General features: G+C 40.3%; 1 protein-coding gene across 2 annotated transcripts; it reads left to right on the forward strand.

The window, feature by feature from the left end:
• The first annotated feature begins 933 nt into the window (after positions 1 to 933).
• On the forward strand, positions 934 to 17,234 carry esrra (estrogen-related receptor alpha). 2 transcript variants are annotated; one of them, XM_078265973.1, is made up of 8 exons: positions 934 to 1,222; positions 2,936 to 3,042; positions 8,023 to 8,406; positions 9,871 to 9,987; positions 10,087 to 10,200; positions 11,236 to 11,403; positions 12,067 to 12,336; positions 13,952 to 17,234. In XM_078265973.1, exons 3-8 carry the CDS (start codon positions 8,028 to 8,030, stop codon positions 14,203 to 14,205), a joined length of 1,302 nt encoding a protein of 433 aa, XP_078122099.1. In that variant the 5' UTR covers positions 934 to 1,222; positions 2,936 to 3,042; positions 8,023 to 8,027; the 3' UTR covers positions 14,206 to 17,234. The 2 variants fall into 2 exon arrangements, with proteins under 2 accessions (XP_078122099.1, XP_078122100.1); XM_078265974.1 differs by lacking the exons at positions 934 to 1,222; positions 2,936 to 3,042 and adding an exon at positions 3,844 to 3,994.
• The last annotated feature ends 435 nt before the right edge of the window (positions 17,235 to 17,669 follow it).

Here is a 17,669-nt window from a genome sequence, read left to right on the forward strand (position 1 = left end):
TCCTTGGCTCCTGTCCAACCAGGCCTAGTGTAGTGGTGGAGAGAGCCGGGTTAGTGTCACAAGACCGACAGCATGACTACATTTTCCACAGAGGTGTGCTGCAAGGGACATGTAGGCCTATCCTCTTCTTTGATTCTCTCTGCAACAGTCCCCTAAAGCATGTGGCATAATTAAAAAAAATGTCTTCATACCAGCCATTCTAATATTAGGCCTAAATGTTATGCTATTAGGTTGTTCGTATTTTAGGTTAATACAGCATACTACATGGATGGGAAATGTAGGCTACCAAAAGACCAATAGAAAACTAAATTTAAACGTAGGGAGTATACAATTCTATTTAAATCCCTGTGGAAATTCGACGTTTTTTTATTTTCAGTGGGGGAAGTGTGCTGCAAGAACAGATCAAGTGGCACGACACAACTGATTTGTTGACAGCGGATCTGAAATCAACACTCTTTAAGAAGCGGATCTTAATAAATATACCTGGACTATTAGGATTAACGTAGACTGGGTCATATTTTTCCCCATGAGTTGCAGGCCCTTATTATAATGCTGATGACGCTGGTGGAAGGTGCGTACAGTACGGACGTAACGGAGACAGCGGACGCAAATTGGGCAGAGGGAGGGGGGAAAGACACGGGATAGAGGCTACGTCACTGAGCTAAGTCAAGCTAGCAAGAACAATCCACAGATACCGGAAGTTACTTAGTTTGAGCTTGTTCAAATAAAATCATGATTTGTGTTCATTTTAGTAATATTAACAGTTATAGGGATTATTGGGAGAATGTTGCACATTGAGGTAGTAAAGGATAACTGTATCATATTAGACCTCGCTTATTGCTTTTAAAACGGTGTCTGGCTCGAAGTTAAAATATTATGTGAGTCGACAACGTTTTATTGTGGAAGTTCTTTTTTCTTACCGGACATTCGGTGTTTCTTCTTGAAGTCGTGATGCTGATGTCCAACTACAACCTTAATGTGGCAGACGAAGACGAGAATTTATAACACCAGCGTACAGAAACCGAACAGTCGGATAAGGCAGTGTGTCGCCGGTTGTTGTTATCACCTTATTATACGGTAACGTAGTGATGCGATGTGAGAAACCCTGCAAGGCTTGGACTGCGCCGTTAACCCGGTTAAACCGACTGTGGACTCGCCAGCCGCAAAGACTTGACTGACTTCAGATAAAAACATCAACCCTGCGATGTTTTTACATTACCCAGTAAGTAGCTTTGCTCACCAGACACTGCGGAGAGAGAGCACATAGTGTGTTCAGGCTATTATTAATCTTTGTGCGGAGATGTCAGCTGTCTTAACGGCAGCCTGATGTGCATCATGCACGATTCGAATCGCCTGGCAGAGCTAAGTTCGCGTGGCCACGTTATTGGGGTAGGGGGCACGAGCCGCCGAATAAACATTTAGCACGCTACATTGTGTAATAATTCCCAGTACAATCTTCCTTCTCATAATTCACACGCAAATAAATGCTAAAACACTCTGGCACTGGCTAATGCTCTACTCACCGGGTAACCCCCCTCCCCCCACCAAAATGTCTCAATAAATGGGATGCATGGTCACTTGAGTAAATGAAGAATGCAGGTTCCATGGTTAAATAAGATGCAGCGTATATAGCCTAAATGTTTTCGTATGGCTCACCGCAGGTTCTCACTCAAAAGGCGAGTCTTCCTGCATAGGCTAATAACACCCCGCACTTCTCCAACTGTACACACTTGAGTTTTTATTTATTTATGCATTTGAACCCCTCAGAGTTATTCTTCCTTCTGTTTTAACACACTGAACTCCGCACGACACCGAGCCTGCATGGACCGGGATTGAGATCACTGATCTTAAAGCATAATCCACTATGGCAATTAACCTTTCACCGGTCCGAGATCAGTAGACAAGGTCACCCCTGGGTGCTGTTCTCACCGTCTCCACAGCGCGCCGCATTTGAAACAACTCAAACTGAGTTTTATGTACAGTGATGCGTTATCAGGGACAAAAATCGCCGATGCCCCCTAACAAGAGTATGATAAAATAGCTTTGAAACCTTCAAGGCGAAGGAAGGACTATGATCTATGTGCTATGACATTTGACTTTGAATTTATGGGGGAAAAGTGTATTTCAGAGATAGCATTTAGTACAAGGAATTATTTGAGTGTATGCCAATCAAACAAAGAAGAAGCTTAATCTACATTTTTAATTTAAATGAATAGTCTTTTTTGAAATGTCACATAAAAAAAATGAAATGGTAAGTTCTGATCAGTTCCAAAGAATATCAATAAAGCATCACAGTTTGTTTCCACATATTACAGTCTTGTTGTCAAGTTTAAAGTTGCCGTTTGGCTATAATGTTATACTCTTTAAAATGTCCAAAGCCAGAGCCCTTTTTAAACTTTAAAGAGAAACTTAAATTATGTTTCATGCAATGTTTTAAAAAAAAAAAGAAAAATTGTAGTTTCTAATTAAAACTGGTCTTTTTAATTATTTACAGAGAGTTATCACCAAACTTTAGCTTATGACTTTGTATAAGTGAGGGACAAGGTGTTGGCTTTACTCGGTCTGTCCTTCAAGCATTCCTGTGACGGTGACCTTTGGAGTGTGTCATGCAGCGCATGGGGGAGGGTACCCGTGCAGCGTGCAGAAATCTGGATGGATACAGGGGAATATGTATGTTAGGAATCAAAAGTCAGTGCTACGACCATGCACATGAACTACCGCAGAGGAAACAAAACTATTGCCAATATAGAGGTGTTCTCTGGTACATGTGAAGATTGGCACTGTTAAGAGCCTTTTAATTATCTAATATGACAACTAGTTCTCAGATATCATGGTTATTATGAGACTTAACAATATGTACTGTACTGACCTGACCAATAACGTGACTTGGCTTTAAGTTCTGTGATGGTACTAACAAACATTTGCTACTTTGTAGGTGTCCTGATAACTGCAGACTTCAACCCAAAGCAATAGCACTTCATTGAGCTACCACTGGGTGTCACAGATCTACATATAGGCTTCAAACTCCAGCTCAGCAAACAGGTAACATGTTTTCACATCACCTTTTATGAAATATTATCCTATGCTTTAACTAGGATTATGTCTGTTATTTGTTCATTGTTCAAAAAGTTCATTATTGTGTGGCTATGAACCTGTGATGGACTTTTAGCTGGCAATGTTAAAGCAACTCATAGGGCATGTTGAAAGAGTGGGCTGTGATTGCCCTGCAAACCCAAAAAGGATAAACGAATGAGGGGAGAGATGATCGTGAATGTGAGAACCTCCAAAATTCTGTGTGAGGAGAGAGGAGCAATCAAGGTGTCGAGGTCTTAGGGGCTCAATGATGCCGTAGCTTTAAAGTTTTTTTGGATGCTGTACATGCAGCCTGGGGGGAAATAAAAAGCTTAGGAATGTCTCTTGAGCAGAATCAAAATGAGGGCCACAAAATAAAGCCAGATGCCTGTCATTCATCATTAGGAATCTTTTTTGTATTCTGTCAGGTAAAGTGAGTCAAGACTTTGTATTCAAAGCTAAAACACTGGTAGTAAGTTAATTTCTGACCTTGTCAGTCAGCTTATTATAGGCCTATATCAGGTTTACAATTAGTACTGAACATATCTATCCAAAGTCACCTCTTCCTCTCTTATATGGAATTCAAGTCTATGTTAAAATAAATGTCTACTAACATTTAGCTCATTTAGCAGTTAAATAATGATGAAAACTGCTTATGTAGGATAACAGTATCAAACTGTTTCCAGAGGGCTCTTTGACCTAATGGGTTTAAGCTACAGTATATCCAACCATTATCATCTACCAGCTGTTAAAGAAAGCCGATTGTAGCCTGGCCCATCTCAACACACACGGACGCACGCACGCACACATCCAACACAAAGCTAGCAGGCGCTCGCAGTCTGGAAACCGATTTTCTGTCAAACCTGTGCCATGATATCACACCGCGGAGAGACTTTAATGCTGTACTAGTCTCCGCTATCAGGTAAGATGCAGCCTAGTCCGGGTTAGAGTGACAAAAATAAACCTCGGCCCCAGCAGGAGAGAGCTGGTCAGTCAGGATTAACGCTAGCTACCCTTAGCTTAGTTAGCTAAGGGTAGCTAACCTGTCGTTATAATAATGTGTTTGCTGTTCTTAAAGCTAATGCTAACGCTACTCAAAACATGCTGGTACATTAGTTTACAGTACACACGACACGACACGTTTCTATGGTGAGTGAAATAGATAAGCATTTAAGATAACATCAGCTGGTTGTTCGCTCTATTTAATATGCTTTCATAAAACGAATAGTAACCATAGCTTTTATGGCTTGCTTTTGAACATGTTCTATATGGAAACCGATGTTCCTCAACGGAGATGTCGAACTGGCCTGGGGTACACATGTTGTACTTGTTGGTCTGCTTTAAGTCTAAGCAAAAGTCAGTCACATTGTTGATTATCTGGGTTCGTGTTCTGTGTTATTGGCCAACTTATTTACTGAGCTTGTAAACTCAGCCCAAGTAAGCTAAACTTTAAACAGGCGTGTTGCTGTGACTCCCTTGCTGCTTGCCAAACAGTGCTACAATCAAGTCGAGAGGGGGCAAACTCCAAAGAAAGTGTCGACTGCCAGCTAACGTTACTACAGGATTGCATTATCAGCTGTAGCAATAATTATGATAAAGACATAATGTTCATACTTGGTTTGCAATGAGTGATATTTGGACCAAGTAGTGAGCTCCTGGCTCAGTGTCTTGACCCCAGGATTTAAAAAGCCATACTTCCCTGTGTTGTGAATATGGATAGCACATACATTTGGAGAAATTGTGTTTGCTAGTTGACATTCAGGAACTGGATGATAGCATTAATGCAATGAAAGCCTCCTCCCTATTCTTTTGTCTTAGTGGGTCTTGGTCTTATACACCTTATATTGAACAGCTTTGATCACCTTCAAATCCCATTTTCATGTGCATGTCCCGACTGAAGGATAGAGGAACAATTATTGAACAGATAAGTTAAAAGACAGTATCTTAATAGTAGTATTTTGATGTAATGAAGCACAGAACATCTTGTTTTTCGAAGAGTCATGCTGGATGTTAAGTTGTCAGGAGAGGCCTGTTCATTATATGTCTATAAATGAGTAATATATAACATTCATACACCACAGGTCAGGACTGAGCTCTCATTGATTATATGCCATCAACATACACATTGTTGACTGCTATTTTGGTAGTCAGGGTGCTAGTTAATTTGTTTAGAGATTGCATATAAATGAAACAAATCTTAGTCTATACACTATGTACCATAAAGTAAATAACATTTACCATTTTATGAATTATGCCAAGCACCTATACCTTTATTGAATTAGGTCGGTAACCCAAGCCATTGTGTACAGAACATACAACGGTTACTAATGCTAATGTTGTCATTGTGGGCAGGGTAAGAAATTGGGGCATTGAACCGACCATGAACAACAACCAAAAACATTTTTAATATTGCAACACTTTGCACAAGCTGCAACTGGATTATCAACCCAACTGATAAACAATGAAAAATGGGTTGGTAATAGCAGTGTATTGGCAGTATGTACACATGAGACAATCCCAAGTTACTTTCAGGCCTTAACTGGATTGAGGCTATTTAGGCTGCAGACATCGTCCTCACACAGTGATCTATTAAGTTGGAACAAGAGCACAATCGTTAGAGTAAGGCTCTGCATTAATGTATCCACTGATGAGTTGAAGCACAGAGACACACAATACAATTCATGCCCCTTTGTTGGTCCCCTTTTCAACCTTTTTTTCTGATCCCTGAACTACTGTTGTCAAATTAACAACAGTGAGATCTACATTTCTATCATCATTTGCAAATTTCAGACAGTTTAATGAAACATGAACAATTAGTCTTTGTTTGGCTATACAGTATACTGACTGGGTCCCCTTTATTACAGCAGTGGTACACCTACGTTCTGAATTTATTACCATAATTTGGGCAGGGCGGAGTGGTGGTCCCTTTGCTCACACAAATATTCACCCAGCTGTTTGTTGGGTTACTTGAATGCAAGGAACAACCTGACGCAAAGGCCCATCTGATGTTACTACGTTATATGTCAAAGAAATCAGATTGTTTTTAGGCTAATTATCTTATTTATAATGGATGCAATGTATGATTGACAAAGAACCCTGCCATTTGGCATTAGAACTTTGTTACTGGAATCTCAATCGCAACTTAAAAGCACAACTACTTGGCAATCTAACCATTCCCATTGCTCTGTATTGGCTTTGCATTAGGTTGTGTAAGGTCATAAATGTACACTCACTTAAGAAATTAAATATATTTTAATTGTCATAATGTACTTCTTACATCTCCCATAGTATACCTTTGGTCAGCATTTTGAATCCAATTAAATCATAAAGCCTTTCTGTCTTGTTGCAGTTTGATTTTCACATTTGTGGCAATCTTGACCTTTGATACTCAGCTAAAACTGAGCAATCTGTAAGTGTGTGAGAGTGAACTTGTGGGTTTTAAAGTATTTTAGGGAGTATATGTTTATTGACACTTGAGATAGATTGAGATCGGGATCAGGAAATTGCAATGGTTTAGTAATAGATTTAATGATAAACGTCAGCGATGAGTTAGTGGCAGTTTAGAAACATCTTCTGTTTCCTGCAGTGCTGAAATTGTGCCAGAGATTTTCTTTTTCTCATTTAAGAAGTTATGGTCGCTATATATATATATATATATATATATATATATATATATATATATATATATATGTATGTGTGTGTGTATGTATGTATTTGACTATCATTTTGGACTCATGAGCCTTCTGTGTGCTTGGATTTGGATTTGTAAACATATTTTATTTCATCACAAGCATGATATATTAATCATGCCTCTTTCTGTAATTAAATTAAGAACCTTTGGCAGGTAGGCAGGTTGCCGCAGTACTCTTACTGCCTTACTTGAAGTTAAACATAAGTTATGTGTCTGAATAGGGAAGAGCGGTTACTGTTTATGAGCATAGCGACCTTCATCCAGTCACCTTGGCTATTTTAATGTCTAGAAATGTCACAGACAAAGACTTGACACTGTGGGGATGATTCAAGGACTGTTTAGTTTTTTATTTTAGGTATGGAATGTTCTGGTTTGGTGACTCTAAGGTGTCGAGAAGAAATAACACAGACAACACAGGAACTAAGTTCTGCTAAAGAACAAGAGAGGGAACAAGCAGGCCTTTTGTCATGTTTGCATGCTGATAAAGCAAAATGTGGGTGCTTTTTACAGGCCACGGCTTTAGCAACGAAAACCGACCATGATCTTAATGTGATGAACCACAGGTTACTTGGTTAGTAGTCACTGGGGGCAGTTCAGTGTAGGTTAGTTGGTCTTTAGACTTTGGTCTAAATGCAAAGGTACATTGTTTTGCTAATGGATTAAGGCAACATTTACACTACAGATCTTCAGTCCCAGTTCAAAGTTTTGTCTGTATCCATTTTGCTTTTTGGCTGTCTCTTTCCTTAGATTCCTGTGTTTACTCTCAAACTATCCCACATGGATAAACTAACGGCATAGGTGCAAACAGTAATGAGCAGTAATGGTTGGTGAAAAGGCTTGGAGACCACGTTTTAGGCAATGGTAGGGTCCTGTAGCCCATGATGGCACTTTCCCCTCTCTCTTTTAGTTGGTAGATGCCACAGAAAGAAGAAAAAAACAAGACATTTACAAGTGAATTGCAGTGATTGTGATTATGATAATGCCAATCTGTGCTTAGATAAACATTTCATTCAAAGATATCTGACTCCCAAAGGATTATTTAAATTGAGAAAAGAGACTCAACAACAATCTGACAATATTAGATTGCATGTACTTTTTGCCTGTTTAACTTTACATGTTCATAATCTGACCTGTGCCATGTGTTAGCAAAAGTCAGATTTTGGTCTTTTACCCCAGTTGACGTAATTTAAAAGACAAAGATGTGAGGGATAAGGTTGTATGCCTTTATTTACTTTGTTGTTTATTTTTTTCCCCTCTAGACATCATGTCTTCCAGGGAGCGTCGGACAGATGTCTACATAAAGGCAGAACCGAGCAGTCCAGAGGGAGGTGGGGGAGGTCGGATCAGCCCTGGCGGAGCCTCCTCAGACTCCTCTCACAGTGGAGGTGGAGGAACCAGAGGAGACGGGGTTAAACGTTACTCTCCGCCACTTTACACACCGGCTCTGCGTTGCCACTTCAAAGACGAGGGTGGGGATGGGGCAGAGGAGGGCTCCACTGGAAACGGAGCAGGGCGATGCAAGTACGCCCTGAGCACGCTACCGAAGAGGCTGTGTTTAGTATGCGGGGATGTGGCCTCAGGTTACCACTATGGCGTGGCGTCATGTGAGGCCTGCAAAGCATTTTTCAAGAGAACCATTCAAGGTGTGTGTTGTGATGAAGTTAAAGTATTTCCATAGCAGAACAAGCAATGAACAGTTAATTTTTTCCTCTGACTCCCTCTGTAATGTAACAAGTTAAAACAAGACAGGTTTTACATTTAGAGCATTTAAATCATGTCAAATGTGGAGACCTCTGTATGACACTGACCACTATTTTTTTTTGCAATATTTATATTTTCTACATACAGCTGCACACTGCCAGTATTTTAGTTGTCCGAAAGCTTTCATTTAACTTGAAACCATAAGAGCACAGTTAGTCAAACTAGTTAAAACTATTAAGATATAGTAAATAGTACTTCAGATAGATATTTCATTTTAATTGTATTTGCTCGCAATAAGTTTTTTGCATGTTTTGAAAATATATTGTAGTGTTACTTGTTGCTGTAAAGTCATTACATACATTCTATGTATTGTATTGGGGAGAAACAGGATGTTTGTTATACCTGTATGAGGGCTGGTATAGCTTGAATGTCGGGCAATAAAATAAACAAAGGATCATAGCTCCAGTACCAACCTGGAACAGCTTGGGGCATTCCAGTCTCCATAATGGCCCTGACACACCAACCTGATAATCGGCCGTCGGACAGTCTGGCGAGGTCGGTGACTCGAGTGTTGGGTGTGTTCCGTGCCGTCGTCCGTCAGAGGAGCTGTCGGCCTTCATTTTGGCCGACCTGACTTGCTGGGTCGGAGGGCGGGCAGTCGGACTCAATGACCAATCTGATTGGTGGAGCGCTAACCTGGAAATAATGAGCGGGATGAGGGACGAACGCCTCTCAAAATCTGACAAGTCTTTTAAACTGACCTTTGTCGATCTGAAATGAAGACAGATTCAGCAACTGGATGGCCTATTTCTCCCTTAAAATGTTTTCAGAAACACGTTTCAGAGAACAATTTTCGTAAAATACGAGATCCTGTTTCACACAAGCCGCCATAATGTTAGGCTGCAGAAGCCAGACCTACGTGACGCGTTGTCATTTCCCGTTTTAATTTTTTGTATTGCGTCTCGCGCACACGCAGAACGTACGCTCAAGACGGTGTCGTTTCGGTGTGTTCCGAGGCACTTTTTGGACCTCGGGGAGCCGACTGATTAGTCTGACTGCCTTTACTGCTGACGGGTTGGTGTGTCAGGGGCTTAATGGGTACAAGATCTGAGTAATGCAGAATAAGGACCCACACCACACGTTATTCTTTAACATGTCTCAGTACACTGTCGCTACAGCCACCCCATCCGGTTTATGCTGGTCTGTCAAACCATAACCTTGAACATGTGGCTGTTATTGTACTGTATGTGGTGGGCAGGTTACCTTGTGTGATTTCCACCTTGAGAAGATTGCGTGTTTAAAAGATCAGAATGATTTAAGAAATTGAAGAAGTTGGTTTTCATCACATTTGTATGTCTTTATCTTCTTCTTAACTGTAAATTTATATTTTCTATTCGTTCATAAAGGTAACATTGAATACAGCTGTCCAGCATCGAATGAGTGTGAGATCACCAAGAGGCGCAGAAAGGCTTGTCAGGCATGCCGCTTCACTAAGTGCCTCAAAGTAGGCATGCTGAAAGAGGGTGAGTGTTCATGGTGTGCAGAAGCTCTGTAGCCTGTCTTTGATATTACATCTGAGGGGTAAATATGGTATATGTCTGTTCTGTGTTTTCCCAATGTAGGAGTTCGTCTTGACAGGGTCAGAGGTGGAAGGCAGAAGTACAAAAGACGCCCCGAAGTGGAGAATGCAACATACCAGAGTGCCCCTCTACCACTGACAAAGGAGAGTGAAAAAGGTGGGATTTATATTCCTGTCATGTCATTAGTGTTTTGGCAACATAGTGTAATACTACTACAATAATCAATTTGTGCAAATGAGATAAAAAGTGGTTCAATTCCACAACATTTGTTTTGGTTTAGCTATCAAATGGCAGCTATCAGCCAGAGCTAAAAGACAAACTGTAAAAGTGCATTCAGCCCACATATTGACTATATGATATTGGGCTCTCGTTAACGTCTGAGAATGGGTTTTTCTTTCTTTTCTTGTGCAGCAAAAGGCGTCTGGTTGTCGCTAGGCAACACATTATCAACTGTCGATTGATTGTGTGCTGGCAAGCTACATGTTACTACCAACAGCAGCAACGTCCAGGGCCAGGCAATTAAAAACACAGTAATCACAAACAAATTTAAGTGTGGGGTAGATGGCAGCAGTTCAGTTGGGAGGTCCCTCCTGTGCTCCTCTGATTCAGAACTAGAGAGAGAAAGCTGCTCAGAGATGAACTGTTTTTTCTCAGAGTGCTCAACCCCAAAACAATGTGAGACATGCTGGTGGGTAAAACATGAGGTGGCCAGAGAAAGCATACAAGCAAAATATGAAACACTTCAAACCCATTGGAATTGATTAGAAAACAGCGCCCTCTACTGCCAAGAAAATAGTTCACTGAAAGTCCTTTTTTCTCTCTGCTAATTTGCACAAATTTGGATGAACTAACTTGGAGCCCTTGATTCACATAAATATGGCATTTGAGGAGTTTAAAGCAAAAACTCTCAGTTGTATTGTATAGAAATAAGAATATGTGTACGTTAATAAGAAGTCACTTGGCAGGTCTAAAGCCTATATGTGAAATAGGGATATGGGAATATGCAGCATGAATACAGTGCGGTATTTAGTACAGTTAACACTTGTACAGGGCAGCATGTTGTGTAAAACTACATTTTATGAATTAGTTTATGACCGCGTTGATATTTTAGGTATGAGTGTGTCTATGAATGTAAAGCAGCAATCTGTGCATCATATTAATCTGTTGTTTTGTGTCTATTTTGTGACATAGGTTCCTCCAACATCATTGTGTCCCACCTTCTGGTGGCAGAGCCAGAAAAGTTATTTGCCATGCCTGACCCTCTGCAGCCCGACACAGCCCAGCGCACGCTCACCACCCTTTGTGACCTGGCTGACCGGGAGCTGGTCGTCATCATTGGCTGGGCCAAACACATTCCTGGTAAGAGATGCAGAGTGGATCAAATAGGGGAGGAGAGGCAGTGATAGCATGGCAGCAGTGGAAGCGATGTAATGATCTAATTTCACCAGGAGGAAACATGCTGTGTCAGAACTGGAATATTGACCATTCTAAATGGGCTTTGTGAGCCTGATTCTGATGGCTGAACAGCCTTATTGATACAGTAGGTAAAACAAAATGTTTAGAAGATGGCTGTGTCTCATGTGACGTTGTTATTTGTACACGCTGTGACTATACAAATAACAACATGTAAATAGGAAAATGTTGGCGTTATTTTGTCACTTATTGGGAGCAGTAGACTAGATGGAGCCGGTTACCTCCAGGATCTGTGCTAAGCTAGGCTAACGGTGGGTGCGTCAGCGAAACAGTTAAACAAATCAACAGTGAAAACACCTTGAACTGTGAAGTTTCCCTTAATACTTTTCCCGTTGAACTTTTTGACACAAGACAAAATAAAAGTTTACTTTTTAAAATGTAACGTGCAGAATAATCGTTTTTCTCGATTACACTGTTTGGCTACTAAAAAGACATGGGACCAGTGCTTCCTGTGTCAATTGACAGCAGCAATGTGAACCTATTGCCAGTTTGCCTCCTTTTCATTTAAATTCCTCCCCTCTCTCTCTCTGTCTGTCTATTCCTCTGCAGGCTTCCTGTCGCTGTCCCTGGCAGACCAGATGTCTGTGCTGCAGTCAGTGTGGCTGGAGGTGCTGGTGCTGGGTGTAGCGTACCGCTCGCTTGGCTGTGAGGACGAGGTGGTGTTCGCAGAGGATTTTGTCCTTGATGAGGAGATGTCACGTGTCGCTGGACTGACAGAGCTGAATGCAGCAATTAGTCAACTTGCTCGCCGTTTCAGGTCACTAAACGTGGACCGGGAGGAATTTGTCATGCTAAAAGCCATCGCACTCACTAACTCAGGTACATATACTTGTGTAGTTGAACAGTTATGCAGATAAATAGATCTCACAGAACGAGTATCAAACTATTAGTATAGATTCATTATCAGTGGGGTACTTTATCTTGTGGGTTTTCATATCACTTTCCATGATTAGAGCAAACTGAAACTGCCTATGTGTTCTCTAGTGGTATTATTGATCATATCAGGGTTTCCTGCAGCCTTTTATAATGGAGTCATCTTGCCTGAAATTAAAGCGGCCTACACATAATCCGCGGTAAAACCGCTCTGCACTGGCCTTTTCCGTAGTTTTCCTATTGCGAGAGCGGTGGCGCCCAACTAGGCGCATCGCTACCCTTGCATCGCGCACCGCTCAGAATTGCCGCCGTGCGCTCAAAGTTCAAATTACTTCAACTTTGACCTCATTGCTGCTGACCTTTCAAGGCGCAACCATGGGAGCAATAAATTCCAGAACGTTCCTGCGCTGCGCTGTACCTCTTTGCTCTGCGCCCAACCTCGTGGCTTTGCTGCGCATCATGTGTAGGCAGCTTAAGAGTGTGTCAGAGGAAATAAACATTTTATGAAATATGACATGAGGCTTTTTAAGGGGCAGTGTTCACCACCTCTGCTGACAAATTTCTTGGGATACCCTGCACATAACTAAGTGGAGTATGTATAGTGTACATGTAAAACTACACTAATTTTTCCAGTTGATTATGTACAATATTAGGTAGTTCATAGCTAAAACTAATGCAAGTTATAATGTTCAGTTATTGCTGAAACTGTTCTAGATAATAAATTAGAATAGAAGAGGTGTTCATTTTGGAGGCTGCAGTTTGTGATGCTGCTAAACTGTTTTGTGTTATACAATTCAGAGTATAGTATAGGGAGAGGTGTTTCTAATATTTATCATACCCTCACTGATATAATCTCAGCATAACACAATGCAGTTCAACAGCACCACAAACCACAGCCACCAAAATGACCAAAAAGTTGACAACAGGAGAAAGATTTATTGCCAGAGTTAGATGCAGTTAATTATTTTTTTGTTTCAGTTCTTAGGCAATGACTACAGCAACAAATGTATTTGGCAGCAGATCTACCATTGCACAAACATACAGTGTAGTGTAGAAAATGAGACTTATAGTTTTTGCAAGGTTGCCATTCATTGCCTTTATGCAGTCTTTCCTTAGAGATTCACACAAGTTTACAGTCAACAGTAGATCATATAGCAGGTCCTGCTTGCACTGTAGATCCACTGTTTGTTTTATAAATAGAGCTCAACAGTGACTGCCAGCTTTTTGAACAGCTCTGATTTCAAAAGTGATTTTTCCCATTTAATTGCTCCATTGGTGTTTAAGAAAATGCTTACATAAAAAGTTTTTGGAACCAAGTCAACCAACTATGAGATTAATCGTGACAAGATACAAGACTGTGTACATAAACTATCATAGACTTCAGTGGTAGCAGCTCACTAGCCGTTTGCGTGGCTCATCATGTTAACCATGATTATCATCATGGTTAATAGTTAAGTTACTGGGCAACAAAGGCTTTTTTTTTTTTTTTCTGTGACAAAAGCTAAGAAAATGTAAATGCCCTACACTGTGCCTCACCATGTGCTCCCTGCTGTTGTGTCAGACTCTGTTTACATCGAGGACATGGAGGCTGTGCAGAAGCTGCGGGACCTCCTCCACCAGGCCCTGCTGGAGCTGGAATGTCAGCAGCACCCAGACGACCCCCAGCGGGCAGGACGCCTCCTTTTAACATTGCCTCTCCTCCGACAGACTGCAGGCCGTGCTCTTACTACCTTCTACAGCATCAAGACCCGTGGTGGTGTACCCATGCACAAACTATTCCTGGAGATGCTGGAAGCCATGATGGACTCTCCCTAGAGCAGAGAGCGGCAGAAGTGAATAGGATGCAGAGAAAGAACCAACAGAGATCCAGTCTTCAAGAGTGGATGAGTGGTTTGTGAGAAATGAAAGATTTTATTAGAGACTTAATAAGGAAGGAAATGGTCCTTTTTCTCATATGAAGAAAGGAAAAGAATATGAGAAAATAAAAAATCTCATGTATTCATGTCCCTAAGTGGGAACTGGTTATTTACAGTCAGATGTAACTGCCACACTTCAGTAAAAGGTCCGAGATCCAAGAGTGAAAACATTTAACATGAATACCAGACTACTTCTCAGTTTCAACTATTTTCAAGGTGTGTTCCATCACAGCATTGATCTGCAGTTGCATAACCACTGAAGAACCACATTTAGGTACCCAAGAATAGACTGCAGACATGTGGCTTTTAAACTGTTATAAATAATGCAACATCTACTCATGAAAGCCATAATAACATATCCGGTGAAAGACTTGAGGGTCCAGTATAGGGTCAGATTGACACGCACATGGAGTGCTTGTATTTACTATAGTTTAGTGTGCCGTTGTAGGCAAATTCATAGGAATTACTTGCAATATGTTAAAAGCAATATAATGACTCGATTATTGTCTGTCACATTGAAAATGTGGATAAAATGGTGAGACGTAGATGTGTGGGTGTATATCAGTAGTTCTCCACTCTCAGGACCCCAAGTGCAGATTTTTGAAATGCTAGCTTCTAGAAGAGACTGGTTTGTGTTGGGGATGCCGGGTGATAAGATTTAAAAACCTGGTAAGAGAGAAAACCACCAGCATGTTGGGGGTTAAATCCTGGTGTTGGGATCCACTGATGTGCATAGTAGGTGCTGCAAGATTCTTTATAAAAGGTTGTGCAATTGATTTGTAGTCCAGGTGAAGTGCAAATGAAGATTATGTGCTCATGGAATGCTCTACTTGGAAGGTAAATATATTTGTTGTAGGTAAATCCTATTGGCACACAAAAAAACTGGCTTCCATACCAAGAAAGCGTGAGTGTTCGTGTGCAGTCCAAAAAAATGAGCTACACTGAGATCAGGGAAGAACGTGACTCTTTAACATTAAAGCGTGGCAACAAAAGTGGTTAGAAAAGAAATGCATATGCCTCATCTGCTTTTTTATACTATCCTCCTCCACTATATCTCCCCACTATTTTTGACATCTGTGCTGTTCAAAAATAATGTTCTGACCTATTTGATTTCTGGGCTATAACACTAATCCATATGATTATGATTGATAGGCGATGGTGAGATTTTGCTGCATTTTCTGCAGTCGTGAAGAACGTTGCATAAAAGATCTCAATTGTTTTCAATGTGAGATCCCTCCTTTGAGTACGTACATCTGTTGAACTTTTACTTTGTAAGTGCCCGCAATGGGCTCAGGGCAGCAAGAAATGCTACATTTGCAACATCTTGCTTTTGGATGTTGAAACCTTGTCTGACAACCTCCTGAAAGTCCTACTCATTGCTCAGCAGGTTTGCATACTTACAATAGAAATGATCATTATAGTAAGCTTCACATGCAATGCAAATCTACAGTATCTGATGTCAAAATCAGATATATTTATTGGCCAAAGGGCCATTAATCATTCAGCCATGTACAGTTACATTTAAATAAACAGAAACATGCAATTTATAGGGTGAGGTAATAAAGCCAGCAAATGTGATACAAATTGCCCATTACAATTATATTTGTGCAGCTTACAGTGTTCTGAACTTTGTAAAGACTTGAAACTTGCTTTTTCATACATTTTCCTTTCTAGGATTTAAGGGTATTTTATTTACATTGTGACACTGTAGTGGATTTGGTATTGAAATGAAGCTTTCCATTCAGAATATTATAAATACTAATTGTTTTTTAATGTAAGCAGTTTCCTGAAGCTGATTGTCATTTTAGGGATCAATTAACATGGCTCCATAGACGTTGAGGCTACAGAGGGCTACCTCAGGAGGCAGAGTAAGCCAGATGGCCAAATAACTGTGCAGACAAATGTAATTCTTGATCTTTTGATCTGTCAACTTAAATTTGAACATTGGGTTTATTGAATGTCTCTGCAGTTGTGAAAACACCTGAGATCATTAATTTGGTTTTCATAAATTTAAGGTGTATATGGCTCATAACCCTATAATATGCCCCATGGTACAAAGTGTCTCACACTGGCGGGCAAGCCTGCAGTTGTTATGGTTTCCCAGGATTAATGGTGAAGCTCAAAAACGCTGGAGGTCATTTATGACAGTTCAAATTGAAAACAGTTCAACCTGTCACACAGGTGTTATAATAGCAACAGCTAGCATGGTGGAGCAGGTACGGATATCTTGCAAAATGTGACACTGATTCACCTGGTTGGTTTTGTGTTCATACGTTACAGCTTACATATTCCTGTTATCTCTCAAACAAATAAATATAGATGCCTGGGTCGAAATGAGCTGTTAAAAGTTTCTTCATATAACTCGGTCATTTACACAATGGTAGATTTTTCATTGACATACAAATATGTTTTAGGTACGGTGGGTTAGGGTGAAGGCAAGGTCATTTGCAGTGTCACTGTTAAAATTATACAGTCATTTGTAGTTTTATTAAATATGTGCGCATTAATATAAATGAGCAATACAATAAATTACCAAACCTCACAGTTCCTTGTATAGCCACAGTGTAAATTTAACATTGCCAGTTATAATAAAGAATAGCTACTAAACGTTATATTATTTAGAGGTTCAAATCAATGTTTGTATTTTGAAAGACTATTTAAATGATTAAATTCTATTTTTTACTCAATTTACTGTTGTTTGTTGACACTGCTTTATTTTCGTGTGTTATACTGGCTGTGAATTTCTGTGTAGATTTTTTTTTTTTTTCTCCATTTAGATAAAACTGTTTGATGTCCTTGTCTAAACATGTCCACATAAAAATCACTGTGAAAAAAGTGAGATCTTCCACTGTCTGAGGCAACAGGGAGTGGATTATTGTAGGTGCTTTGTGTTGTGTAATAAATGGACACACCACCACCACCACCATATATCATTGGTGTCATCTCTCCCTGTGTGTGTATATATATATATATGCATGTTTGTTTGTATTAGATGGGGGAAGTGTGATGAAGACTATTGTTGAAACTTGTTAACTTCATGATTAAATGATTTTTGACCATGCAGTGCACATAATCACATTTGGACACACTCTTGATGATGAGGGACAGACAGTCCATCAAAACTGGTGCACAACCTAAATGCTGGACACACTTCACATGCAGTACCTGAGCATGAGAAATGAATACTCAAGAATAAAACAATCCATGGGTGGTATAGTAGATTGCGTACCTGACCATACTGTTATTATAAACAATTTGCCACCATGTGTTTCTGTATTCATTTTTGCACCTTTGACTGCAGGTGTGACTTTTGTGAAACATCACTGGACGATTTAACATTTGCGACATTACACTGTCAAGTCT

Source organism: Sander vitreus, chromosome 13 (assembly GCF_031162955.1).
Source record: "Sander vitreus isolate 19-12246 chromosome 13, sanVit1, whole genome shotgun sequence".
In the NCBI taxonomy this organism is placed as follows: domain Eukaryota; kingdom Metazoa; phylum Chordata; class Actinopteri; order Perciformes; family Percidae; genus Sander; species Sander vitreus.